General features: G+C 41.4%; 1 protein-coding gene across 1 annotated transcript; it reads left to right on the top strand.

Moving 5' to 3' along the window:
- The first annotated feature begins 837 nt into the window (after positions 1 to 837).
- Positions 838 to 26664, top strand: LOC115054124 (connector enhancer of kinase suppressor of ras 2-like). The gene is made up of 22 exons (XM_029519155.1): positions 838 to 901; positions 5161 to 5324; positions 7469 to 7671; positions 8804 to 8891; positions 9948 to 9989; positions 10087 to 10206; positions 12847 to 12906; positions 13079 to 13147; positions 15911 to 16057; positions 17456 to 17589; positions 18238 to 18440; positions 18619 to 18708; positions 19594 to 19784; positions 19889 to 19931; positions 20045 to 20223; positions 20304 to 20377; positions 21130 to 21201; positions 21714 to 21781; positions 22949 to 23061; positions 23173 to 23653; positions 26195 to 26394; positions 26484 to 26664. The coding sequence occupies exons 1-22, from the start codon at positions 838 to 840 to the stop codon at positions 26529 to 26531; spliced, it is 2853 nt and encodes a 950-aa protein (XP_029375015.1). The 3' UTR covers positions 26532 to 26664.
- Positions 26665 to 26682: the final 18 nt, after the last annotated feature.

Raw genomic sequence — 26682 nt, 5'->3', positions numbered from 1 at the left:
TCTGTCAGTAGGCTAGATCTGGGCCAACCTCATGTGTTAATTTTTTTTTTTACAATGTCAGTGTGTGCTGTGCTGTTATTGTGGCTCCTCAGTGGGATGGCTCTGTGGGGTGCAGAAGGCCCCTGGGCTCAAGCCACAAAGCTTCAGACAATAGAGATGAAGAGAAATGGCTGACATCATCCACGAATAAGCTGTTATAGTGAAAGCCAAACGGATATTCTAAGAATATTATTGATATGCCATATGGTCTCAGACAAAACTAAACAGCAGGCCACCCTTGTTTAGCACACTTGCAACTTGTAGACATCACATTTCATCCCGCTGTGTGGCACGGATCAGCCCTCATACAACTCTGCCTCCACGTCTGAGCGAGGGAGGATGCTCAGAGAGAGCCCAGCCTTCCCCGACAGCAGTATGACCGACAGTCTGTGCGTCGTCCTCCTCTGCTGGGTGTATTTTGGGAGGGGGGTCGGGCAGCAGAGACCCAGCAGCACCACCATCAGCGCCCCTGAGCCTGACCTGAATGACAACGAAAAGAGGCTCTTTGAGGCGAGCAGAGCAGCGTAGGAATGTGCCCCAGTCCGCCGGGCTGCTCTCAGGCTGCTCACAGCGACATTTTGCACCTTTGGACCTGCGTCTTTCTGTTTGTAAACAGCCCGCCCCAGCAGGGAAGAATTTACAGAGCCTCACATCTCATTCCCGTTAATTAGTGTTATCATTCTTATTTTTTTACGTCTCCTTTTTCTTGATTTTTTCTTTTTCTTTTTTTCCATTTTCTTTGGGGAGGAGTGACAGTCTTTTGTCAGGCGTGAACAGGACAAACTTCTACCATCTACCATGGCTTTGGTTATGGAGCCCGTGAGCAAGTGGAGCTCCGGCCAAGTGGTTGACTGGATGAAAGGTAAGATTTGAGGCAAACAGAGGCGATAACCAAACTGCTGTGTTTCAGTCAATGTAGTGAGTCTAGATCCGTTTGAGCGCAGATCGACTGGAGATGCCCAAAGAGAACAAAAACACCTGCTGAGCTTCGGGCTCTGCGCCGTTTGCAGGCTTTTAATCACAGCACTAAATCAATTCATCTTCTTTCCCAAGCACTTATTAGGTGGAAACGATCTGTCCTTAAGGGCCAACATGTTGGACGGAGCCCATCACACTCATCTAATGGCACAACACGCTTTAAAAAGCTCTATTGTGTCCTGCGGCGCTTATTGTTAAGGCGGGCTTCCTCAGGAGGCTGGGAAACAGCTCATTAACACTCACTTAATGAATCTGGATCTGGCCTCAGGATGGGCTTCATCAGACGTCCGAGCTTTACATGTGCATGGAAACATGGAAACTATCGCACAGTCAAATATCAAAGCCGTGTGCAGCCGTCTGGGCCAAATGCTCATCTGCAGATGCTCCAAGTCGTTAAGAAGTCACAGCTGACTCGTAAGAGCGTCGTTCAGGTCTGAGACCAGAGGAAACAGTTTTTAAAAAGCTCCCTGTGGTCTGAAACATAAAGATGAGGCTCATCCATCTCGATTATTGAAGAGCCATCCACTGTAACTGAGAAGGTTTCTTCCAATTTTGGAAACATCCAGCAGAATAGTCAGTAGCTGAGAGAGAAAATGAGTTTGTGCTGTAATTAATGAGGGTCTGTGCATTCAGTGAGACTGTGGTGTGTAGAATATATTAATGTACAGCTGTTGAAATGAATTAATGATTCATAGTTGGTAGTTGTATTGGCTGAGAAGTTCTTCAGAGGAAAACCGTCTCCTCATTCAGCTTATGAAGATTCAACAGAAGTGGCCCAGGAAAGCCTCATCCTGTCAGGGTGCCGATTACTCGTGGTTTTGCTGATTTCTTTGCCTGTTTGCAGTATAAAATGATTACCACAGGCAGCCTGTTACTATCAAAGACGCACACAGTGTAAAATGAAACATGAAAACCAGTAGGAGCCTGCTGTTGTAGCCTGTGTATTAGTTGCTGAGTGCTGTAATTGTTTCGGTGTTGTGTTGTTTTGCAGAGTCACGTGTCATGCCACAGCCTTTCAGAAATTCTCCAGATGAGATATACAAATGCATACATCTGTATGGCCTGCAGATCATCACATACACACACACAATTAGTCATAAATCTAAGCCTGTAGGCCTCTTTCTGCTCAAACATAATGTGATGATCAGACTTTCCTCCGTGTGAGAGGGTATTATAAATCGTACCTGAATCTGATGCTGCCTTTTGAAAAGGATGTTTTTCTTCTCACTAAAGCCACAAAATGCAAATGTATCGCTTCATGGAGGATTGATGCAGGCCCAGAGATGAGAGGATGAGGAGAAAGGCAACGACAGAATGACCGAAACAGTTAAAATAAGATCGAAGAGGATCTGTAAATAAGATGAGAGCACATGTGAGAAACGAAGGGAGCAAGAAGCAAGAGATTGGATTTGAGCGCAGGCTCTTCAGTGTCCCACATCTGACAAGTGGAGCAGAGACAATTCTTGTGCCCAGAGCTGGGTAATGGTAATTTAAAGTGAGGGACAGAGTAGCACTGAGAGACACTGAGAGAGGAAATGGAGAGGGGTGGGGTTTAATTCTTGTCTCACATCCATTCTCAGGTCCTAAGGAATGGCAGCATTTTGTAGTTACCATTCACAGCTCCATTATTAGCACACCACTCTGGGATGTCACTGGAGGCAAATAGGGGCACCCTGTGACCTTCCCACAATCCCACTGTGGAGATGGACCCCTCCCTGTCAGTGTTTTGTGTGAGGAAGGTGCTTTATTCCCAGCTGCGACAAAGCTGCTTTAAATAAGATATCCTCACAAAAGAGAAGAGGATGCTAGTTTGCCTAGATTATTATTATTATTTTTTTTTTTTTACAATTTATGGCAGCTGTGAAACATAAGAACTGATAAACACATATGTTCAGTCTTGCCTCAGTATTCTTCTGTGTTTTGAGACATAGCCTTACTATAACATCTTACTCTTGGTGACAATCTGCATCAGTATAATTCATGTTCTGTGAAGTATTTCAGTTTTTCCAGCTTTGCCTCTCTCCGTCTTTCTTACACACCCACACTCTTTTTTGTCTGACTCACACACTGACAGTGATCAATGACAAATCAGATTAACACAAATCCTTTACAACAGCGCTAACTGCCTTAGATATCTGTTTTACCTCACATTAGCAGCAGATTATCTAGAATACAGATCAGGGCATGTCAGCGCTGGGCTTTTAATTTCTCCCCAGCATGCCTGATAATCTGACCCCCGAATGAAATGGAGAGGAAAATTGATGTAGTGGGGATTACTTAGTGCATTCAGGACAGTATTTTCCATCTAGTATGATGTCTGTGAATGTTCTGCCTTCAAAAGAGGAGATTCATGTAAAAAGATCAAGAGGTTCAATTAAAACCAGCTACCTTTAGCATTCATGACAAATAATCTACTAAATCTGAGCTCAGTGGTGACTTGGCTTTGCTGCTGCAGTCGCCCTGACTGTAGAGCAGCCTGTCCATCTCGTCCACATTGATTCCTCTAAATACGGCTTCAAATGCACTTTTAATCTTCATTACCTTAAACCATTTGATGTTTTTGTACCCCATGCCTTCGCCCATGGTTGGTGTTATGGGCCGCGTGTCTTGTGGCTGCTCTTTCTTCGTCTTTTAATCAGATTTTATTACTTGGGTCTTTATCGATTATACTCTATTGAACACTTTTACCAGCTTTTGTTTTTTAAAATGTGCCTAGTGAATAAACGGGCTTCTCTTTGCTGTCTTATTCAAATTCCCAGTTTCAGTTGCAGTAATAATATTTGTTTGTCCAGCACTCATCAAAGAAGTGAAACATGATGCTGGAGAATGACATGTAAAAAATGTAAAATCGCGTGGGAGATTTTTGAAGTGTCAGCTGGGTCTTCTGCAGTTACTTTTTGGACACACTGTGCCCTTTCTTCACTTATTTCTTAATTTTGTTCTGCGAGAGAATCTCCGCCAAAACCAAGCATCATGGTTTCCACGACATTGACATAATGAGTCAATTAAGTTGGTAAAGAGGCTGATTAGTTAAGCCTTTAAATTTTATGCAAAACCATGAAACTCTCAATGTTTCCTCTCCACCGTTTAGCTGCCAGCTAAACCCAATGTGAATACCCGATTGGGCTTAGGAACAACACTGAGTCACATGTATGTGATTGGTTCACAGCGATGAAAAGACAGGATGAGCAAAGGGTTGTCTGTGTTTGTGTGTCTGTGTGTGTGTGTTACCCTCTCTCACTGAGGAAATGGAAACACTGTATAGAAGGAGGTCCTACAAAGGCGACTCTCTCTGTCCCCACTGGTAAAGGGATGGCCAGTTAGCATGCAGAGCACTTTCTGGTGACACTGACATGACAAACGCAAGAATAAGTGGATGCAACTGAGAGCCAAGAAACCATGATGCAGAAACATCAGTCATCAGATTACATTATATTTACAAAGCAGATATCTATTGGCTGTTTATTTTTATTTTTACATCATCCCAAGTTTCAGTAGAATTCACCATGGTTTGGTCAGAGGCTGCACAGAGGGCAAACACAATGTCATTAACAACTAAAATACAATTCATGCAGGGTACCTGAATGCAACACCACTTTGTAATTTTTTGTCACCTTCAGTGAGGTTTAACCAAAGCAGAATTTGCGTGATTTCTGGTCGCCAATAAATGCGTTACCACAGTTTCCAGTCATAAGACCGACTTTATAACGTAAAATCCTTAGATGCAGGCAAGTGTTGCAGAATATTTTTGTGCATTTGCCCTTCATCACTTGCTTCCATGAAAGAACACCTGCTACATGAAACATGAAAAATGTGTTGAGCAATAACACATCGCTGCTTTTTAGTTGAAAGATTTTTCTCGTTAGAAGCTGAGAATGCACCTTTGCTGTGTTGATTTGGAGGAATCTGTCAGGTTTCTTGTCTGACAGGGGCTGTTTCACAGGACACAGCAGCACACAGCCTGTGTTCACACCTTAAAGTTTCACATCACTGATCCTGGCAAGCAAATTGATGTCATGCTCTATTTTATCACATAATGCAAATAGATGTTAAACAAGAAATCTGAAAATCTGATGCTGCCAGCGAACAAAATGTTCACCTTGTTGTGCGTTGTTTTCTTGTCATTATGTGTGGTTCCCTCAGGCCTGGATGACTGCCTGCAGCAGTACATCAAAACCTTTGAGAAGGAGAAAGTAGGGGGGGACCAGCTGCTGCGTATCACCCACCAGGAGCTGGAGGATTTGGGAGTATCCAGAATTGGCCACCAGGAGCTGATACTGGAGGCTGTAGACTTACTCTGTGCTCTGGTGAGTCCAAGCATCCCACAGCGCTGTCCAACTACTTTTTACAGTCACACAAACATTTTGTGCTTCCTCAGTTTATCAAATAATGCTATGATTGAGCTAGATGTTTTTCAGCCCTGGAAAATTATATTTTGTGTATGCGTGATTTCAACTGACAGGTATGACGAATTTGCTGTATTACTGCATAAAGCCATCATCCATGGAATCTGATAAACAGCAAATAACGTTGGGAAATCCAAGAATAATTGAATTTTGGTTGCTTCACCAGAATAACTTCAAAATTCGTATATGCATCTCAAAAGGCTTTAGACTTCACAACAGAGAAGCGGCTTTAGGTCTCAACACATTGCATCAGCTCCAGTTAATAATCTGGCCAAAATATCTTCCACAGGCAAATCTTACAGCTGTCATTAGTGCTGACATGGATTACAGCCTCCTCTCAAAGTGATTTGTGAACTTCGTCTCAGAAACACAAGTTTTGTGTGTGTCAGCATAATAGACTGTTATTCTGCTGATTGGGCCAAAGTGCTGCTGAAGCAGTTAGCAGTTTGATATTAAATGTGTAACTCTTAATATGACTCCAACAGTTATATTACCATGGCCTGTCTTGAGTTTTTCCTTACTGATGTATCAGTTTAGACTAATTTAGTCTGTAAATACTGTGCTTTCATTTGATTTTGTAACCAAATCTCCACTTTATTATCTTAATATTCTATTAAGACCTTACACCTAAAATGTATTAACCCAGAGGATCTTCAGTAGATTTCTTTTTGCCCTAAATTTTGTAGAAGTAAAAATGCAATGAAACTTTTCCATCCATTGGCCTTTACTGTTGTTTTGGCTCTTTGATAGCTGATCAAGGCTTTCGTCACAGACGTTCCAAACTCACTTGTCATCTCATTTGTCTCGCACACAAATGTTGTTTTCATTCTAAATTAATTTGCAGTGATAATTCTTTTTTGTACATGAAATGTAGCAGAGCCCAAGGTGACATCTTCAAATCGCTCATTTTGTGTGACTCAGAGGCCAAACCCCAGAAAAATATCAAGCTTCCAAATCACTCAAAGGGAGGCAAGAAGCACATGCTCACATTTGAGAATCTAAAAGCTTCTAACAAAATTCTACTTTATAAAAGGAAATTATTGATCAATTACTAATTAAATAGATCGGGTTAATTTAATAAACAACTCATCCACATGCACTTTTTTAGTCTTTTTTAGTGTAGAGATAACATTCTAGAGATACATCTACTATATATCTACTTGACAGCTTCTTTGAGATAGATTGTCCATGTCTTTTAACAAATATTCTTATATTTAATTTCTGTTTAAATGTAATAGAAAGTGTAAAACACTCTTGAGGATGTTACATCTACCTGTAGCACGCACTTCAGTTTTTTAAGGTGCTGTAATTTTCCTACTTTTATTTGTTCACTTAATGGACACCGAGAAAGTAATGACTTTCTGTATTTTATGATGCAAATCACTTGCCCGAATTTAAAGTAGCAATTGGCTTCTTTTGCAATGTCAAAGGTATGACACACTGGACTGTTTGGGAATATATCAGGTATGGAAAGAAATTCTGAAAAGAAGGAATGAAGGCGAGAGGGTGGAGCAGAGATGAGGATTGGTGGCATGCTAGTCAAAGAGACGCAGAGTGAGACTAGATGGAGATTTAGTGGACTGAGGTCACAGATGCATTTTGAATCTAAAGTCCTCTCATCCCGCACGGGGGGGCCCTGCTTCAGCCCCAAAGCTTCTTACGTAACTGGGATTTAGTTTTAAGTCTCTCAGGCACTGCTGTATTAAATATGATTAGTGGCCCTCCTGCTGTGCTCTCTCCTCCCAAGAAACCCCACAGGCCTGCACGTGCTGTTCAGCGTACAGGGTAAGGATCGGTCTGCTGTCTGTGCACATGCAAAGTGACAGCTGGAGTGGAGTGGGGCTGGACGGATGGGTCATTGCCTTTATTCCTCACATCCTCATGAGCAGCATCTTGGTTTCATGACGCAGTGGTGTGGTCTGCGATTGGTCTTTTCATTCACAGAAGTGCATCACAGAAATTGGATTTCTTGGAATGCATCACAGTTTAAACAAACACCAACAAACTGGTCAAACAAAGTGGATTTACTTTCCTCTCTCCTCTAGAATTATGGTCTGGAGACTGAGAATCTGAAAACTCTCTCTCATAAGCTTAATGCATCTGCCAAGAACCTGCAGAACTTCATCACAGGCAGGCGGCGCAGTGGCCATTACGACGGCAGAGCCACCCATAAGCTGCCCAATGACTTTCTTACCTCTGTGGTGGACCTGATTGCTGCAGCGAAAAGCCTTCTGGCTTGGCTGGACAGGTGAGATTTGGAAAAAGCTGCTCCTGCAAGATGCCTAAACATGTTACACAGCATCTGTAAACACTTACATACAAATAAACTTACATGTTCTTATGTAAACACTGATACATTAATGTACATACAGAGAGTTCCCATAAGTTGTTGGTGTATCGTAGCTTGACAAGTTTAGACTAACTTTATTTTGTGAATGTGGTCCTTAAGCATGGTGTGGTCCTGTATATTTTAGCTCTAAATGGGGAGAGAGGATAAATATGTGTATATATATTTATATATACCCTTTATATCTTTAATTAAATGTTGTCGGGTACGACAGTCACATGGATTAAAAACAACAACAACGACACACAATTGTGCTGCTGTAATGCAGCAATTTAAATATAGAAAAAGTTGCCTCATACAGGATGAGACAATCTTGTTCATCTGGTGTGATGCATCACTTCTTTTATGGGGACTCCAGTTCTTACCATATACAGACCAGCTTTATTCTTTTAATGTTATGTCCATGACCAATTAGCTGACAAGAGAAGATGAGTAAAGGCCTTATATAAGTAGATTTTGATAGGGTGGACAAAAAGGCACTGAGCAAGTCTATTTATATTTTGCTTTATCCCTTGTTTTCCTGTGGGATTGTGCCAATATGCGTGTTTGCGTCTGTTTGTGTCTGTGTGTATTTGATGAGTTTGGAAGTTCAAAGCAGACGACATTCAGCAGAAATAACAAAGTGATTTGCTGTTCCTTTCCCCACAGAGGCAGCCATTTTCCACAGCATCCATTCTAATTACAATTCTGTCTTCTATGCCTCTATTTATTTTGGATCATAAACATTGACTAAATGACAAAGTTTCCAGAGAAAGAATGATTTGTTCATATTTGAACAACTTCAATGTACAACATTATAAAGTCCCAGCTGTCGGTGACCTTACGTAGATCTATTATATATGATATTTCTGTACTGTATGCATATTAATGAAACTATTATGAGCCAGTGTGATCTCTAAAATTTGACTTAATGTCATAGACTGATATTAAATAAACCTAATGTGCGTGTATGTGTATGTAAATATTTACCAATGATTCATTCCCAAAGGAAGAATGATCTAATGGTTCATTCCAGGTGCTCCTTCTTTTTCAGGTCTCCATTTGCTGCAGTGGCAGATTACTCTGTGACCAGAAATAACGTCATCCAGCTTTGTCTTGAGCTCACGACAATTGTACAACAGGTAAATAATGATAATATAGCCAAGTGTAACCTCAGTCCCCACATAACAATCCTAAAGTGGTGCCTTGTCTCAGTTGGCCAAAAATGCTTATATATATATATATATTGAATAGTTTTATGAATATTTGTACATGAGGCATGCATACATATTTTTGTAATGCCTTTATTTTGCTGGTTAAGTGGCAGAGAGGCCAACAGGAAATGGGGAGAGACAGAGGAATGGCCTTGCAGCATCCAGACCAAACCAACCCCAGGACTGTGCGATAGGGTCATGCGCCCTAACCGCTCGACTGCCCGTGCTGCCGTGCGGTTCTTTTGAAAATCAAACGTTCAGAAAATGTGCTAACGTTTGACACAAAAAATAACTGCAGCAGCATTTCACTTGCTTCCTTGCATAAACATCCAGTCTGGAGCTTGTAATGCCGTAACGCAGCTCCTATTTCAGCACACGCTGCTTCCATACACATTTTCAAACAAGTGTAAGGACAGACAATTCAATTCTGCAATCCACTCTCATCTGCATATGAGTATTTAACTAAACACTGAGCGGCTCACTGACATGACAATGACTTAAAAGACCTTTTGTGGCTTGTTTGTTCCACCTGTTGACATGCTCAAACACATGTAGGGACTGTTGAAATAAAGTTCAAATACATCTGCAGAAGTCAGAACGCACAAGCAGCTCGGCTCTAAGGTTTCAACCCTATCACACATTACAAGGATTTTAATATGGTGACTCCATAACATGGTCACTGTTGAGTTAACACAAAAGTTTCAGAAGGAAATATTAAAAGTGGGCGTAAAAGGAAAGAGTTGAAATTGAAGGCAGAGAGAGGAAGACTGGCAGGGAGAGAGAGAGAGAGAGATATAGAAACACCTGCCCCCGCATTGGTGATTCATTTGTTTTGTGTTTGAGCATGTCTGTGTGGGAGTGTTGGGGGTTATAGGTGCCAAGCAGCTCGATTTTTGCTTATATCCTCCTACAGCTAAAATACCAATAATAACTCAATTTTGACACGTTCTCTTGAGGTAACAGTGCTCTCTGAATGTTCCTCAGGACTGTTCTGTGTACGAAACAGAAAACAAAATACTGCATGTGGTGAGTTCAGACTTTCTTCTTCTGTATCTTATAAAAAAAGCAGCTATGAAGCTGTAACGCATTTCGGTTTTAATTTTCCCTGATTTGTCATTCGCAGTGCAAAACTCTGTCTGGAGTGTGCGACCACATTATCTCTTTGTCCTCGGATCCCATGGTATCCCAGGCTGCACATTTGGAAGTCGTGCAGCTAGCCAACATAAAGTCCACTGAAGGATTGGTAAGACCGACCCTCCATCACACTTGCAGACCCAGTTTCTCATTGGTCATCCTACCCACTGTGTCATGAGGGGTGCAACTCTGTCTTCAGCTAATACAAACACACGATGCAGCTCTGTGATAGAGTGGTTAATTGGCACTTCTTAAACATCTGAAGCAAAATATTTCACTGGGAAAAGAGCACTCCTTTTGGAAGAGTTCAGGCATGTTATGTTTTTAGTAAAAACAGCTAAAGGCTGGTTTATTACATAGTAATAGTAAGAAATAATTAAATGATCACCTGGTAACATTAACTGGCACACTAACTGAGTAATGAGTCAGTTGAGCAGGGAAACAAAAAGGGTCAGTTGCTGAAATCAGTGAAGTATATATATATAAAACTCAAATCCATTATACAGGTGGACACTGTTATCGTAACTTAGTTTTCACCACACTACTTTAGATTTCCTGTTAAGTGTAATATACTTAGATCATGCAACACAGAAAATGTCAAAATTACATCATCTTTCTATGGCCATTGTTAAATTAGGTGATAAATACTAAAAAATGTGTTCCCCTTTATTGCCCTGCAGCGTGTTGTTATATAGCACCCTCCAAATTAAAAAGGTCATCCAAATTTATGGGTGTAGCTAATGAACTACATATCTAAGACTGACATTTTGTAATGTGATAGATGGCGCATAGTTAACATCCTATCATATTATCAGTAGCTAGTGCATACCACAAAAAATGTGGGTGTTAGCTTTTAATTATTTCAAAGCGTCACTCTGCTGACACGCTGGTCTCTCTGACAGCAAACAACAATCTGTCAGATGCACAGAAACCCTTGTTGTGGTACCAGCACTTACATTTTAATAAGCTTAAGATATCAAGATGCTATATTGTTGAATTGTTTTTCAGGTTTGATGAAATGAATGCAGAAAAAAAGTTACAGTACCAAAAAAGTGAAGTACAAATGTACTCATAATTCTGGATGATGAAGAAACCTTCTAATTACAGAAATCACAACAGCATGACTCATATTGCAGCATATTTACTTCTGTTTGATCCAGATATGGCATGTGGAAATGATCTTGCAGCATGTATCCCACTCACTTCAAAAAATTGTTAATTTACTTTCTTAATCAGTAGGACTAACATTGCCTGATTAAAAAAACACTTGCGTGTGTTGTCTTTTTTCTAACACAACTACAAAGGTTTTGTGAAAACCCCAAAAGGACCACAGGCACAAATAATCGAATTCTTTAAGAGTCAGTGGATTTAATTACAGAAACTAAATTGGCAAATTTGCCTCTAATGGTATCATGCTATGCCAATAGTGTAGATTTTATTGTTCAGGTTTCGAGGTGTACTCTGTCTGGGATTTCAGCCTGAAGCCCAGTGCAAAGCAGGTGAACTGAGCTATGTTTGAGGCGCCCTGAGCGTTGAAAATGCAGAGAGCAACATCTCTTTCCAGAAACGGTGTCCTTGTTGCTGCAGTTAATCCAAATATCATGCTGGTTGCAGTTTTCAGAATATCTTCTATGCTGTTTTTGCGAAGACAGGTTGTTGACCTTTAGCTGTTATTTGGTACCATTTTGTATTTCAAGACAATAAATTGAGGAAAAACATAAAGACTGTGTCTGCTGTCTAGTATCATATAGAGGTCACCGTAGTTGTTCCAACTGGGCTTTGCTGAGCTGGTGGGCATGTGAGTCAGCTGAGAAAAAGCAACGTGAAACGGGCATGTTGTGCATTTTAATATGAGGAGAACAAAAACAGACAGTGAAAACAGCAGACTACACACGCTCTTACTTTTAGTGTGCTCTGCAGATATTGTGTATTCAGTACAGCAGCACTTAGTTGGACTCCATCTTCACGCTGACCTATACTCAGGCACAAGCGTCCCGCTGCTTGGGGCCACAGTAAGACCCCACCCCCACAAACAAGTCCTAGCATGGGGCATGGAAGTTCTCTCAACCGTTCAACAAAACCTGAACAACAACAGTGGGCCAAGTGCCCTAAAAATAAACCTCTTACACTCATCTTGAAGACTGGGGTGGTGCTTTAGTGTATCACTGTGTGTGGGTGTTTATGTACGTGCATTACATTGTGTGTACTCGAGCATATCTGTGTGTGACTGTATGTCTATTTGTGTGCTTGTATAGTTATTTGTATGTATGTTTGTCTATGTGTAGAATTTGTCAAGCACTAAAATGGAAGCTTTTTCTTTTTTTTTTGTTGTTGTTGTTGCTGTTTTTTTAAAAGACAAACGGTTTTTACGCATAAATAAGGCTCCATGTTTGATTCAATCTGCTTGGAGGAGTATTTGGTGGGACTCACTTCATAACATAAATTCATACATACTGGGCTGGGTACGTTTCAGCTGCAACCCCCACACCCCCCGAGGTCATGTGAACGTTCTTAACATGCACACTTAAGCTTAAAGCAAAAACATCACATCTTGAAATAATCGGGATGAATTCATTTTAATGTTCATTTTGCACAACAAGCAGATTAAAACAAATGTGATTTGCAGATATGCTAAGGCCTTGCTCTGCTCTGCCAAAGGCTGTGCGGCTGAGCCCGAGATGCCGTGTGTTTAATGTGCTTTATGTTTCTTATGAAAATGTCAATTTGAATTCCTACGGTCTTCCTGCAGGGCATGTATATCAAGTCAACATATGATGGTTTGCATGTAATCACCGGGACAACAGAGGGAGTGAGTATAAGCCCCCTTACCTTCTGTCTCTTTAGTCCCTTACTGCTCATTGCAATTGCAGTAGAATATGTTGAATGAAGTGTGTTCACTTATTGTTGTATCACAGTGATGTCTGCCATGACAGTGAGATAGAGCAGTAGTTAATGGCTCTGTCTCTCTCTCTATCCACCAGTCTCTGGCTGACCGCTGTAAGAAAATCCATGCGGGAGATGAAGTCATTCAGGTTAATCATCAGACAGTGGTGAGACTATATCTTTTTACTCTCTCGTGCATTTTATCCATTTTCTCATACAGTATTTTCTGTCTGAATTAGCATATCATTTTCATGTGCATTGCTCTTGGGCATCTGTGGTTTTTCAGACGACTGTGAAATTCATACACATTTGTTTTGCGGCTCTGGTCGTCTATGTGGTTTGCATTTGAATGCAGCACCCTTAAACTGGACATTCAAGGTTCAAGGTTGATTTGTTACTTGCATGTTTGCACTTTGCATTCACCACAGCATCTCTTGGGCTTGCTATTGCCTTAGTGGTTGGCTGCAGCGTATTTTGCAACAAATTTTTTGAGAATGTGGATATGCTATCCACTTTTTTTAGGAGTATATAACTTTGCCCCTCACGGGGTCTGACATTCAATTTATCTCTCACAAGAGCCCTTCAGGAAGTTGGAGGTATCAACTTAGAGCCCTCAAACTGTACATAAAGGTGCTGTTTTCAATGTGGATTCTGTTTGTAGTGTTCAACACCCCAGGTACACTCAAAGAAGTGTTAAAACCAAGTTGTACTGCAGCTCATAGTGCTTTGGTGCCATAACATAAAAATAAAATCTCCAGAGAGGGGCTCACACTGTTCATGGAGACTGGAGGAAGTCAATTTGAGTAGAGGTCTAATGAAGTCAAAATAAAAGTCCCTTTTACACAGCGTTACCCAGCAAGACAAAACTGCACAGACTGCCTGTTGCTAAATTGCATAAAGCAAAGTATAAATTCAAAGGGAATGCACAAACGTAAACCTAGCACCCTTTTCTCAAATAATTACTGCTTGTGTCTGAATTAGCAAAATGTATGATAATTATATAGCACTTGTTCATTTCAATCAACTCACCCACTGAATGCAGATATTTTTAAAGAAAATTAGTGCCAAAGCAGACCTGTCAAGCTTTGTTCTTGTCACTGTAAAGTGTAGTTTCAAGGCTGGGCAAAGTGACAAGGGTTACAGTACAGTTCTCCTCGTGGGAAAGCAAAAGAAATGTACCATACCCTCACAGATCTTATCACAGTAGGCATTTTGACATGTCATAGAAGGAAAAGCACAATCAGTAACATTAATGGTGGCTCAGTAGTCAATAATTATTCTGACATCTGTCATCTCATGTCTTATCAGTCACTTAATGCTATTACGCAGCAGTAAATGACATTTATTTATTTTATACCATCTAGACAATAGGTACAATGTGTATTTTGCATTTACTGTAAATTGTTAGTATGTGGCATGGAACATAGACATGTGTTTGGAGGTGGATGTTGGTTTGGCAGGGAAGGAAAGATGTGTGGTTGTTACTGAGAGGAGCAACAGCGAAGCGAGTTTGACATTTGATGTCAATCTGCAAACTCCGAGATCGCCCTGTCACTCACAAAGGCTTCCATAACCAACCTTAATATGACTAATGCTTTTAATTTAGTGTGATTCACAACACAGGAAGCCCAGTGCTTTGGCTGAGGAGTAACCCTAAAGAAAAATAAGGTAATAAGGAAAAAGATATGAAACCAGAAACCAAACGAAGCTGGAAAGAAGCTGTTCAGCTTGAGAGACATCAAAAAAATAAAGAAAAAAGAATGCCACTGAAAGGAAAGAAGAGATGTTTGAAGCAGTTCAGTGGTTTATAATTAGATCAACTGGGAGAAGTCCAGCTATACGACACGGGCTGATGTTAACTGGACTTGAACACAGATGTGAAGGAGTTACACTGCCCAGAGAAATTAGTGAAAGGAAAACCCTTTGAGGTAAAATCTTTGAGAAAGTTAGAACATGTATATAATGAGATAAAGGAATGAAGAAATATTTGGCCCCAAGATTGGAAGACTGTAAAAAATGAGAAAAAGCTTGACAGAAATAAATAATTCCAGACAACTACAGTGGATTGAATGTATGGTGGGCAGGGATGGTCAATAAATGGGGAGGGCTTCGAACACATGAAAAGGCTCCATGCCAGCAGTAAATCTAACAATGGCGAATGTTATCAGAACAACATTTTTCAGCACACAATCTTAGGTGGCAGAGCAGGTGAAGCGAAAAAGGCTAAAAAAAAATCTGGCTGCTTAAAATAACACATCATTTTAGACAGAGAAAGCAAAAGAGTCTTTTTTATCACAGATGGAGCAGGCTTAAAAGTGTCTGTTACAGCCTGTCTGTCTCTTTAATGTGTCTCTGCTTGAAGAATTTCTGTGTTGAGACTGTCAAGGTGAAAAGTTTCACAAAAACGTATGAAGTGATTGGTAGGTCAGAACCCGTAAAATCCCCGGTTTCTCAGGTTGCATGGAATATGAAAGATGCACTGAAATTCTGTGGCATCAGCCGAGCAAGAGAGGTTATTTTCTCCCCAAAGTGGACCTGGCATATTTGGTTCAGCAGCAGACCGAGTTTCTCTGGGCGGGATGTTCTTCATGCCAAATGTCGTCAAAACTGGGTTAAAGACTATTTACAGGGAATGCAGCTGTTCACAACTCACCATGCTGGAGCTTACTACGTCATGACAACACCCACAGATTGATGTCGCAGGGGGTGTGCAAGACGCCCTTTGGCGTCCCGTTTTGCATTCAACGTCCTTGCCAACGCGAAACCTCAAGCAGTGCAAGATATGCCTCAGGCCCTAGCTATCAGGACCTATGTGTGTTATGAAAATAATGACCACAACAGCACCTTTTGTGAGAGGGCTGCTCTGCAAGCTGAAAGCTGTTGTCTGAATGTGTGTGTAGAAAAACAATCATGCTATTGTTGTTTGTCAGGTGGGCTGGCAGTTGAAGAACTTAGTAAACTTGTTGCGCGGGGACCCTGCGGGTGTCACCCTGACGCTGAAGAAACGCCCACAGAGCACCCTCACCTCCACCCCTGCTCTGCTCAAAAACATGAGATGGAAACCATTGGCTCTGCAAGTATGACACCTGCTTTCTGCTCCACAGATATTCTGGTCCATGTCTGGTTCTGTGTGAATATGACTTCTGGGTTATTTATAAGTGTGTGTCTTTGTGCTTCTGTCACTGCACCATCATGTTAAAAATAAGACTCCACAGACTCCTGACGCGAGACACCAAAATCCCTGGTCTTTCTTTAAAAGGCCAGGATAGAAAATAAACACATGCGAACAAAATTAAAATATCATGCACTCTAAAACACGAGCATTAGACAATACTCTTATTGCAAGACTCCTCATGTCTCATTTCTTTACAACATGCTTTTATTGCATCCTCCGCTTTTATATCTCAAAACCTACCACTAATTGGTTGAAGGTTCCTGCATAGTTCATTCACAGGTCCACATTTCAGTACTAAGTGGCATCTGTTGTCCCACTTCAGCCAAACCAATTACATTATTAGAATTTTACGTCTGAGCCAGAATGAGAGGGATGTGTATTGAAGCATCCGAGTCTTTCTTTGAGTCCCAGGCCAGAGAAAATGTTTTCTTCCCCTGAGGCCCTGAAACACCATCCTGCTCAGTCTCCTCCCCTGTCACACGCTCTTCTTCTCCAACTGAAACGAGTTCTGCATTGCTGTTGGCATTTTTTGACAGAAAAAAAAGGAATATGTTTCCTATTCTAAGATGTGACTAAAATGAAGAATGTCAATGTAAACTCATAAGATTAAAAAGAGCATTGTGCTATGGAAGCCCTGTAGTAACTCTGACATGTATCACAGTTTAGGAATACATCTATGATGTTAATCAGCTGTGAGTTATGTAACACATCAGCATAGTTTGTGCAGTAAAAAAAATATTTTATTGTTGAAAAAGATTTAATTTAATAAAACCATGTCTTATCATTGCAAAATGTCTATGACTTTTCAAGTGGATGACCTAATCTGATGAAAAAAAAAAAAAAGATGTGAGATTATAATAGAAAGTGGTTAGACACAAACTGCCGCATAGCATGAAGACATCATGGATAAACAAGGGCCCATCTGTCTCCATGTACAGACTTTGTAGGCCAGATTTTCCTTGACCTGAATGAGAAGGACTAGACTGCACACCAACCGGTCCTCTTGTGTGCACCAGTTAGAACTGGAGCATCAGAAACATTGAGTACTCTGCTCATTTCATGGTTGAGATGCTTGGAAGCGTGGCCCGAACAGGATCAGGCTTTGACTGACTAACTGACTGAACTGCTGTGAACTCCAAATTTTCAATGTGTCAATCCCTGTAACTGTCCCTCTCCTTTCTCTCTGTCTGCCTCTCTCTCTCTCTTTCTGTCTCTCTCTCTCTCTCTCCTTGGCCCTCTCGCTCCCTTTTGCTTTCTTTCACACACTCTCACACATACACACACAATCACTCACTCACAGCCAATCTTCCCTCAGAGCCCCGGCAGCAGTGTCGCCACACCCACCAGCACTTTAAGCACTCCATCCAGGAGGAGTAGCTGTGCCCTACAGGACCTCTTCATACCTCCACCTCCAGCAGAGCCATACACACCCAGGTGAACACATACTCACACATCAAACACACAGAAGCTCACATACAGACATCACTTGACCAGATATTAAAGGTCCGCTGTGGTAACACAGAATTTTGGGTTGACAGTCAATTTTAAAAGTGGATCCACATTTGGTTTATATTCTTATACATTAGTATATATTATAATATTATATATTATTATATTATTTACTTGCATGTGAATGAACACATTGGCACCTAGATACACATTCCTACCACCAGCTTCTTTGGATTCACGTTGACACTGAATCAACAATGGAAGGTTTAGTTTATATGTCATCCACATACACACAACAGGTATTAATGTGACAGTAAATAGTCCCTTATTAATGTAACATTGTTCCTATTTTAGTGGTGTTTGTGCCCAACTGTTTAGACAAAATAGGAACATATTGGCTTGGCAGGCAAGAGCTACAGACATTGAGATATGGACTAACATATCGTTGATTTTAATCTTTTCATGTGGTTAGTTGACAGCAAGACATACATAGAACATTTGTGGCTGCATCAATGAAACCAAAACAGCTGACCTGTTAAAGCTGTTCTGTTTTCAGACTATGGTACCTTTACTGTCATAATAGTCTGGATTTGAAGTAACATCAGAATTACCTCCTACTTTCTGAAATGGCAGAGATGACAAAGGAAATCTGCCAGGTGATGATCCTCAAACAGACATCCATGTCGCAGAGGGATCTGAATCACCAAACTCCTACTTGGACCAGGAGTGTCGGCGGCGATTTCCTCTGGTGGAGGAAGATGCTATTCTGTACTGTTACGAGTACGACCAAAACCCAGAGGTGTCATCAGTTCGCAGGGGGAGCACGCCCACATATGGTATGACCTTGACCTCCCAGCATCTTTGAGGACTCACTGCTGTGATTGTGAGAACCAAGAGCTCAAAGCCCCGTAGAATATGCTGTCTGTTTTTCTGAGATGTTTTTGAGATGTCTGCAGCTGTTTGGTGCGTGTGTGTGTGGGCAGCTGTGTAACACTGACGTTCCCTGGGCTGCAGGCAGACTCAGGCCTATCTCAATGCCGGTGGAATACAACTGGGTGGGAGACAATGAAGACCTGGCCAAGTTGAAGAGAGAGAGCCGAAGAGGTGAGTGGGAGGCTGTGGTAGAGGGAGAAAGAGAAAAGGAGGCACAGAAAGAGGGAGGACAGAGAGGGACAGAGGCAGCTGAGGTGAGTGGGTGGATATCTCATTATATCTTTACCCTCAGATCTCTGAGCCAAAAAGTACAAAGATGAGCTGCTCTGTCAAAACTGATAACATGCTGCATATCAGGTCCTACCTCTATCTACTCTGTATGTTCGTAATCCATCACTGCTCCTTTTTTGCCTTCATCCCTTTTCCCCCATTTCTCTCTTCCTTCCGTTCTGTTTTGCTTTTTCTCTGTTTTAGGATGTAAAAAGTACACGGTTGCTTTGGCAACGGTTGAAATATATTTTTCACATTTTGTAACTGAAGGTTGATCTAGGTGATAAATGTAGTGGGAGGAGACTGTATTGCTTCATTTCAGCCTCAAAGACAAGCTTGAGTGAAATGTTTGTTTCCACTGGGGATGGTGCTGATATGTTGCTCCTTTGGGTCATTAAAAAAAAAAAAAAAGAAAGTGTCGGTGTTATATTTATCTACAAGAGACTGTGTTTGCAAATTTTGCTGCATTCCTGCCTGACTAACGCCTTCCTCTGAAAATTGTTTACGCCTTTCCAATACTGTATTGATAGTCTTTCGATATGTCAGCATCCACCGATCACAGGCAGACTCCTACAGTAGGTTACATATGCACGGTTTTTATCAGGGTTGTGACACAAACTATGGGAATTAATGTGTGGTAAAATGTCCCTGATTTAGACAGAAAATTGATTAACTTGCTGCAGTGGTGCCAAAACAGAAGAGACTAGTTTTAGTGTGGAAGTTAGGAGTTTAAATGAATTGAATAAAATCTTCTGTCCTGAATTTGCCTCTGTTGTTTCCCTGCAGAAAACTCCTTACTGCGTTTTACAAGTGAGGATAAAACGCCAGGAGAGGACTTTCTGCTGGGACGCAGCCTGAGTCAGAACAGGAGGAAGACTGAGCGAGGAGGGAGTCCCACCCATTACACGCTCGTCCCCGCCCTTCAGATGGAGGTCTCCCTGTCCACATCCAGTTCTGACTCTGCATCCGTCTACCATGTCAGTCCCTTTTGCCTGTGAAATGATTTTTGTTGTGAGGTAGTGCAGAATGCAGAGGCTGTGCCAGCACTGACGTGGCCTTTCTGTTTTGCTTCGCATTGCAGGTGTTTGAGCGATCTTCACTACTGTCAAGGTCAAAGAAGAAGAGTAAAGGTAGGAGCACTGGTTTAAGGAGTTTTGCTCAAAGTCAGACATGCTGGTGTTTCAATGACTATTTTCTGACTCCCCTGTGTGTTCTGCTGTCCTGCTGGTGCCTGCAGCTGAAAGCCCCTTGTCTTCAATCAGTAAACGGCGGATTTCCTGCAGGGACTTGGGTCAGGGTGACTGCGAAGGCTGGCTGTGGAAAAAGAAAGACGCAAAAACTTATTTTTCACAGAAGTGGAAGAAGTACTGGTTCATCCTCAAGGACACATGCCTGTATTGGTACATGAATGAGGAGGTGAATAAGATTTTTCGACTTAGTGATTTCGCTGATGATGTGCCGCTTTGATTTCACTATTATTTCACTGCTTTTCACAGGATGAGAAGGCCGAGGGCTTTGTCAGCCTCCCAGAGTTCAAGATTGATCGTGCCACTGAGTGCAGAAGGAAATTGTAAGTTATGGTTTTGATTTTCAATTGCTTATACACTCAGAATTAGGTAAAAATAGACAACAGAACTGAAGCCTTAGCAATAATGAGGCAACATTGTTGAAATTGGTTTGTGGCAGAATTAAAGGGTAAATATATTTAATTTCTTTGGTCAATAGACCACATGTTGAAAATGGTGCAAAAATACTTTCCCTAGGTGTACTCTATATGCTTCAAGGTTTGGTTAAAGTGAGCAGTTGTGAGATTTTGGGGAAACAACAAAGGCATAGGGTCATTCAATAAAGTGCCCCCAGGTGAAAAAGAAAACAACAAAAAACCGGCCAGTGCTTACACTTTTAATGCCCAAATTTAAAAGTTCAGTGTTCCTGAATCTTCCATAACATAGACACTTATAGACATACCCAAGAGAGACCCATAGACATAATCTTGTACTACTGTGTATAGTGCAGTTGGTGTTTGATGGGTTTATTGCATTTGGGTTCAATGCCAGTAAATTCTGTGCTTTTGAAATTATTATGAAGCCATTATGCTACATAATTATGGTTGCACACTTCACGTCTTAAACTTGCTAGAAATAGACTAAGCCATTTATGTTATGATGGAAAGTCCTGCTGTATTGTGTCAGTCTGGATTAGCCTATGTGTAATCGTGTGCCAGTTCATCTTGGCAGTCAGTCACAGTCATATGTTAACCTGTCCTGCATGTACCCGTGGTTGGCTTACATTTCATTAAACAGACTCATGGTTTCCTTTCAGTGCTTTCAAAGCTTGCCACCCCAAGATAAAGACCTTCTACTTTGCAGCGGAAAATGTTGACGACATGTCTCGGTGAGTTAATGAATCAAATCAAGCTATTTATATAGCGCTTAATCATAACAAAGTTACATCAAGGTACTTTGCACATCAAGCAGGTGTAGTCCAAGCTCCTTATGGAGCTGTTAAAGAGACCCAACATATCCCACAAAGAGCCCCTCTGGCAGAACCGGGCTCAGGGAGGGCAGCCATCTGCCTCGGCTGGTTGGGTTGAGAGAGAGAGAGATTGGAGGTGGGGTTGGATAAGCAGAGGCAGTGAGAGCAAGCCTGAAGGAGGGGAGAGGGGGTCATGGTAGAGGGATGGAGGAGGAGAAGATGCCATGGAAAATACAAACAAAACATGCAGAAAACATACATTAGGCTGTGACAGTCATGCTGTAAACACATCTCCAGCTACATTAATATCCTCCAGGGGAACGTCCACCTTGAAACAGAGCAGTTTCATAAGGTGACACACACACAGAGGAACAAGAGCTTTTATTGGATGTCAAACTGCTGTGCGTCATCACTGCTATTCTCCCACACAGGTGGCTGAGCCGTCTCAGTATGGCTGTAGCTGGCTACTCCGAACAGGAGAAAATTCGCCAGGAACAAGGTGAGATTAGTCACAGACTGTTCACGGTGTGCACGGTGTGCACAATGCAAAACATTCTTCACACAGGCTGTTGGTCAAGTTATGTAAAACTGTAGAGATTAAGCAGTGAGGCATCACACTATTACTTTGAGGTCAAGGAAGGATTTAAATAAGTAATGATGAATCCCTATTTACAGAGATATTAATCTGGTATCTCAGGTTTTCCTGTATATGGACCTTTGGAGCTTGGTATCTCTTAATGCATCTCTACAAAACTCAGTAAATAAAAATCGATACATGAATATTAAATCTGGCATATGACCACATTGCTGTTGATATTTAATATCATGTCAGGTCGGTACGTGTTTTCGTTGTTTGTAGCTGCTTTAGTTCTGCAGATTTGCTTTGAAGTGAAGAGTTTGAGCCTGAGTTTTCCCATTGATGCATAAACTGTCACTTTTTTTGGTCAAATGGAGAGGTTATAGAGAAATAGATTTTTTTTTCAACTGCCTAAAAAATAACCTTGAAATGTTTTATGTGATTTGATGCAATACGATGGCAAACACGACCTCACGCTGAGAATTCAATAAATAGATCTTATACTTTATATAGATCAGTAACAGAGGCTTTCTACACCTCCCTGCAGTTTCAGTTCCACCTCTCATCTGATTTAAGCTTCTCTGCTTTGTGCTGTATGGAAATGTTAATTTTAGGGGCAGAAGGCGTTAGTTTTTATTTTCATAAACTGGTGTTCTTTGGCTTCTTATGCATGGACAGCAAAATAATATCCCCCTCATGCCCCTGAGCTATTTAGAGGAGCCTGTAAACCCAAGGTGGGTGGGAGAGAGCAAGTTTGCCATTGGTCTTAAGAAGAGGGGGCTTCTTGCTTCAGAGACTAGTTGCAGAATTAGACCCTTAAATCCTGCGGGGGACTTAACAGGAAGTTCTTGTATCTTAGATTCATCCCTCAACAGAACTCAGAGTTGGACTTAAATGCATCACACCTACACCATCACCGAACAGTCATCCATGGATGAAACTGATCACGCTGCCCCACACACCAGCTCAATATCAATTTCAAATCAGCAATTAGCATCTGTGCATTCTCATAGTCCTTCCTGCTGCATTTAAATAGTGCGATTTTGGGTGTCATAACAATAATCATGGCTTTGTGTTGGTTCATGACAGAGTATTGGAGCGAGAGTGATCACGAAGACATGGAGATGCCGTCAATGCCGAAACAAGACAGTCCGCCACCACCTTATGACACCTATCCCAGAGCATCCTCAGTGAGTCTGTCAGCCCTTAGTTGAATAAATCAAGTTAATATCACTGTATGTGGCAGATGTCTGTTTTTTATACTGCACTATAATTACTTATTAGACCAAACTTCACTGCATGATCGTATGTAGGTGAGTCCGTACTTGGAACCGAAACGTGGCCACCTCTCCTCATCCGACACTTTCCAGTCCCGTTCTTCTCATGAAGAGTATCATCCTGAACCTCACGAAGGCAGCAACAACAGCGTCTCGCCTGGGCAGAAGACGAGCAGCCATCGAAACTCATGGCAGGAGCAGATGGAGAGCAGCACACGGATGCACTACCTCCAGACGTTTCCCATGGAGGAATCTCTGCTGCCCGAGGACAGAGACCAACTGACGATGGAGTACCGCAGGCAGTCCACCCTACCAGCACCGCGCAGCCTGCTGCAAGAACAATACAGAGCCTTGCCACTGCCCCTTAGAGCCAGTATTGATTCAGAGGCAGGAGGGAAACCCCGCAGTTTTACATTACCCAGGGACAGTGGGCTCAGCGCTATCCTAACGGCCACCACCACTGTATCGGACCCAAGAGAGAGCCAGCACTACCACCTGGATCAGGCTAGAGACACAGGTCAGACTCACATGTAGAGCAGACATTTGCAAATATGTTGTATTATACCAGAGCTATAGCAATCACATGGCTAATCAGTCAGCTGATCAACAGTCATTGTCAAACAAATGCGCTCACTTTTGGAAACTGTAATAGATATTTTTCACTTTTAACAACCTGATATGTCCAATTAATCGCGAAAAACCATCAGAATTAGCTGAGATTCTGCATCACACATAAAATAATGTTGCTCTGTTTTGGTCAGAAGTTTGCTGATGCAACAAGAAATTAGAAGGCTTAAAGTAAGAAATTGTGTTTACTTATAGGAGATTAACACTCAAACAGCATAACAAATGAACAACTATCTACTAAACATGCTTCCTACCACTTCTGTCCCATGTAGCGCCTTCACATCACTTGCACTGGTTTGTGTGAAAAATAATTAGCAAGAGAATGGATCGCTAGATTAAAAAATAAAAAATGTCTTACAATCACTGTTAAAGGACATTCATATTAAAATCATTCAGTTGAAACGAGCACGTCTGATGCATGACAAGTTGTGTTTGTTTTGGAAGTGCTGCAGCGTACCATTTGAGAAGGTAAAAGTGTCAGTGAGCTCCTCCTAACCTGTCCTGATGTAAAGACCTTTTCTGCTAACAATTATTTGTAGGTCAGTCGCTTCATCTGCATAGTGCTGAGCTAATGCAATTATTTGTTGTCAGTTATTTTATTTAGGCTGCTAACAGGCAGCCAGAGCCAGCAAATGTCAGAGGTTGAATACTGGCTATTATTGCTTTATTGGATTGGATTTGAAGCCAGCCTATTTGCTGTCCCTCAAACGCCTCTGGGGCCCTTGACTAAGTGAGAGGAAATTTAGTGTCTTATTTGATACTGATTTATCTTGGCAGTTCACTCTCTCTCTCTCTCTCACACACAGACACACACACACTCACTCCTTCTTTCTTTCCCTCTATCTTCCCTGATCGAGATGCTATTGTGCTTCTTGGCACATTTTATATTGTGCAGCAAGGAGGTATCCTTTCAGGCTGCGTTAATGTTGAATTCTGAACAGAACAAAGAAACGTGCCCAAGGGTCCGTTCTCCTTGTCCTCATTTATCCAGCGCCCCAATGTTCACTCTGTCCACCACTTCATGTAAAGACAGGAGACAAACACAAAACAGCCGGCAAATAAAGCATGATACGTTTCAAAGCACAACCCCAAAGCTTCAGAATATGCCACCCTGCTTCACAACACAAAGTAGAGTGACGATAAACAGATTCAGAGCTCTGGTGGAATATTAGTATTATGCCAACAGAGGGCAGTGTATGGACAGGAGACAAATAACTTCCATAAGTAGGAGTGCATTACCATTTTATACAGGATGAGCTGCGTTTTCTTCCCTTATTGATCATCTGTAGTGAAGAGACGAATTTTTAAAAGAAATGTGTAGACCAAGAGTTGATGAGGATGACCTTGTTGCTTCGAATCTTTGACAGGGTGACAAAAAAGGGTAATTTTTTCAAAAATAATTTTAATTTGATGTTAGTTAATAGTTCTCTTTTACAGTTGCAACTTAACAACTTTCAACTAATCAATCAGTTCCAATAAATGGAATCAATTGGATTTGAAGCATATTATTTGTATTGTTTAACTTGACTCCCATTTTGTCCTGGCCCGCATACATTCATTTAGTGTGAACCTGATATTCTTTGGTAAAATTACTTTTTTTAGCACTATTTTAACACATAATGTATTTGAAGTTTGTTGATTCTTTTAAGTAAAAATTGCAAATGTACAGCGAATTAAAATTTTATGATGAAACCTTAGAGTAAAATACGTCCCCCATCAATCTACACTTAATATATTTTCATGACTGAATGAAAACATTTTTCTCTTTCAAACTCAGTAATAAGGCAAAACTGGAAAATCTCATAGCTCAGGATCTCTGATTTTGAGCATGCTTTGTTTCTTCCACACATGGATTGAGTCTAATCAGCTCTTTCTTGATTTTTATCAGACTGGATGCTGGAGAATCAGTAACACTTAGTTTCTCCTATTTCCACATAAACTCTTTGGAGCTCAGCCAGATTGACCATCAGGTTCTCTTCCTCATCTCTTACCGAGGCCATTATCTCACCACAGCTCAGTTTGAATAGATGGTCAGCTAGACTGTGCCCCTAGGAACCAACAGTGCAGCAGTATTTTAGTCGCCTTGCCCAGATCTAGTCCTCAGCAAAGTCCAGACTCTGAACTTTGGTATGTGTGCCTTTCAAACTCATGTCCGATCATTTGACTTTACCTCAGATGGACTCCATTCAAGGTGTTGGGTTAGGGTTGTTTTTTTTTTTTAATGTTCACTTTTTTTTTTTTTCACTTTGTCATTTTAGGATATTGACTGTAAATTGTTGAGGGTAAAATATATATTTTTTTAAACTCTAGTGTAGGGCGTAACATAAAACAATATAAAAAAAATTGAAGATTCTGAATTGGAAGGAGGGAAATATCACCCCTGAGTTGAACTCACCTTAAAATATTGTTTATGGCTTGTCCCTCTGACTAGGCCATGGACGAGACTTCAGGATGCAGGCAGATTCTCTGGGGGACCTGTACCGGGCTCTGGAGCAGACCAGTCTGTCCAGCTCAGCTGACCACAGATCAGCCAGCCGCCTAGAGTACAAGCGCTCGTTTGTACGTCGAGTCAATGACCCACTGCTGAACGACAAACTTCATCGCCTCCGGATCCTTCATAGCTCACTAAAGGTATAGCATATAGCAGCATTCTTTGAGCATTTCCATTTTTTCATTTGTTGTATTGGCCAATTTCTGACTGCAGCCTTTTGTCTTTGCAGAATGTCCCTTTTCAAGACACAAACCGGTCGTTGGGATTTTTAGGGTAGTCTGAGAGGATCGGTGTGCTGATAAAACCTTGACCATATTGCCTCTTCCTGTGCCTCACACAGCTGTCGTCCCCCTGCTGCAGATGAAAGGCACCGAAAACCACAATTTCCCTGCTCAACCCCCCTTCTGCTCTCCTTCTACTGCTAGTTC

Source organism: Echeneis naucrates, chromosome 14, assembly GCF_900963305.1.
Source record: "Echeneis naucrates chromosome 14, fEcheNa1.1, whole genome shotgun sequence".
NCBI lineage: Eukaryota > Metazoa > Chordata > Actinopteri > Carangiformes > Echeneidae > Echeneis > Echeneis naucrates.
Note: the sequence above shows the minus strand (reverse complement) of the source record. Positions and strands in the feature narration are given on the sequence as shown.

Coding starts and splice junctions, on each gene's coding strand:
- LOC115054124 (XM_029519155.1), top strand. CDS start 838: ATGGCTTTGGTTATGGAGCCCGTGAGCAAGTGGAGCTCCGGCCAAGTG. Junction 902..5,160: donor AGTGGTTGACTGGATGAAAG/GTAAGATTTGAG, acceptor TGGTTCCCTCAG/GCCTGGATGACTGCCTGCAG. Junction 17,590..18,237: donor GCAGAGCCATACACACCCAG/GTGAACACATAC, acceptor CTGAAATGGCAG/AGATGACAAAGGAAATCTGC.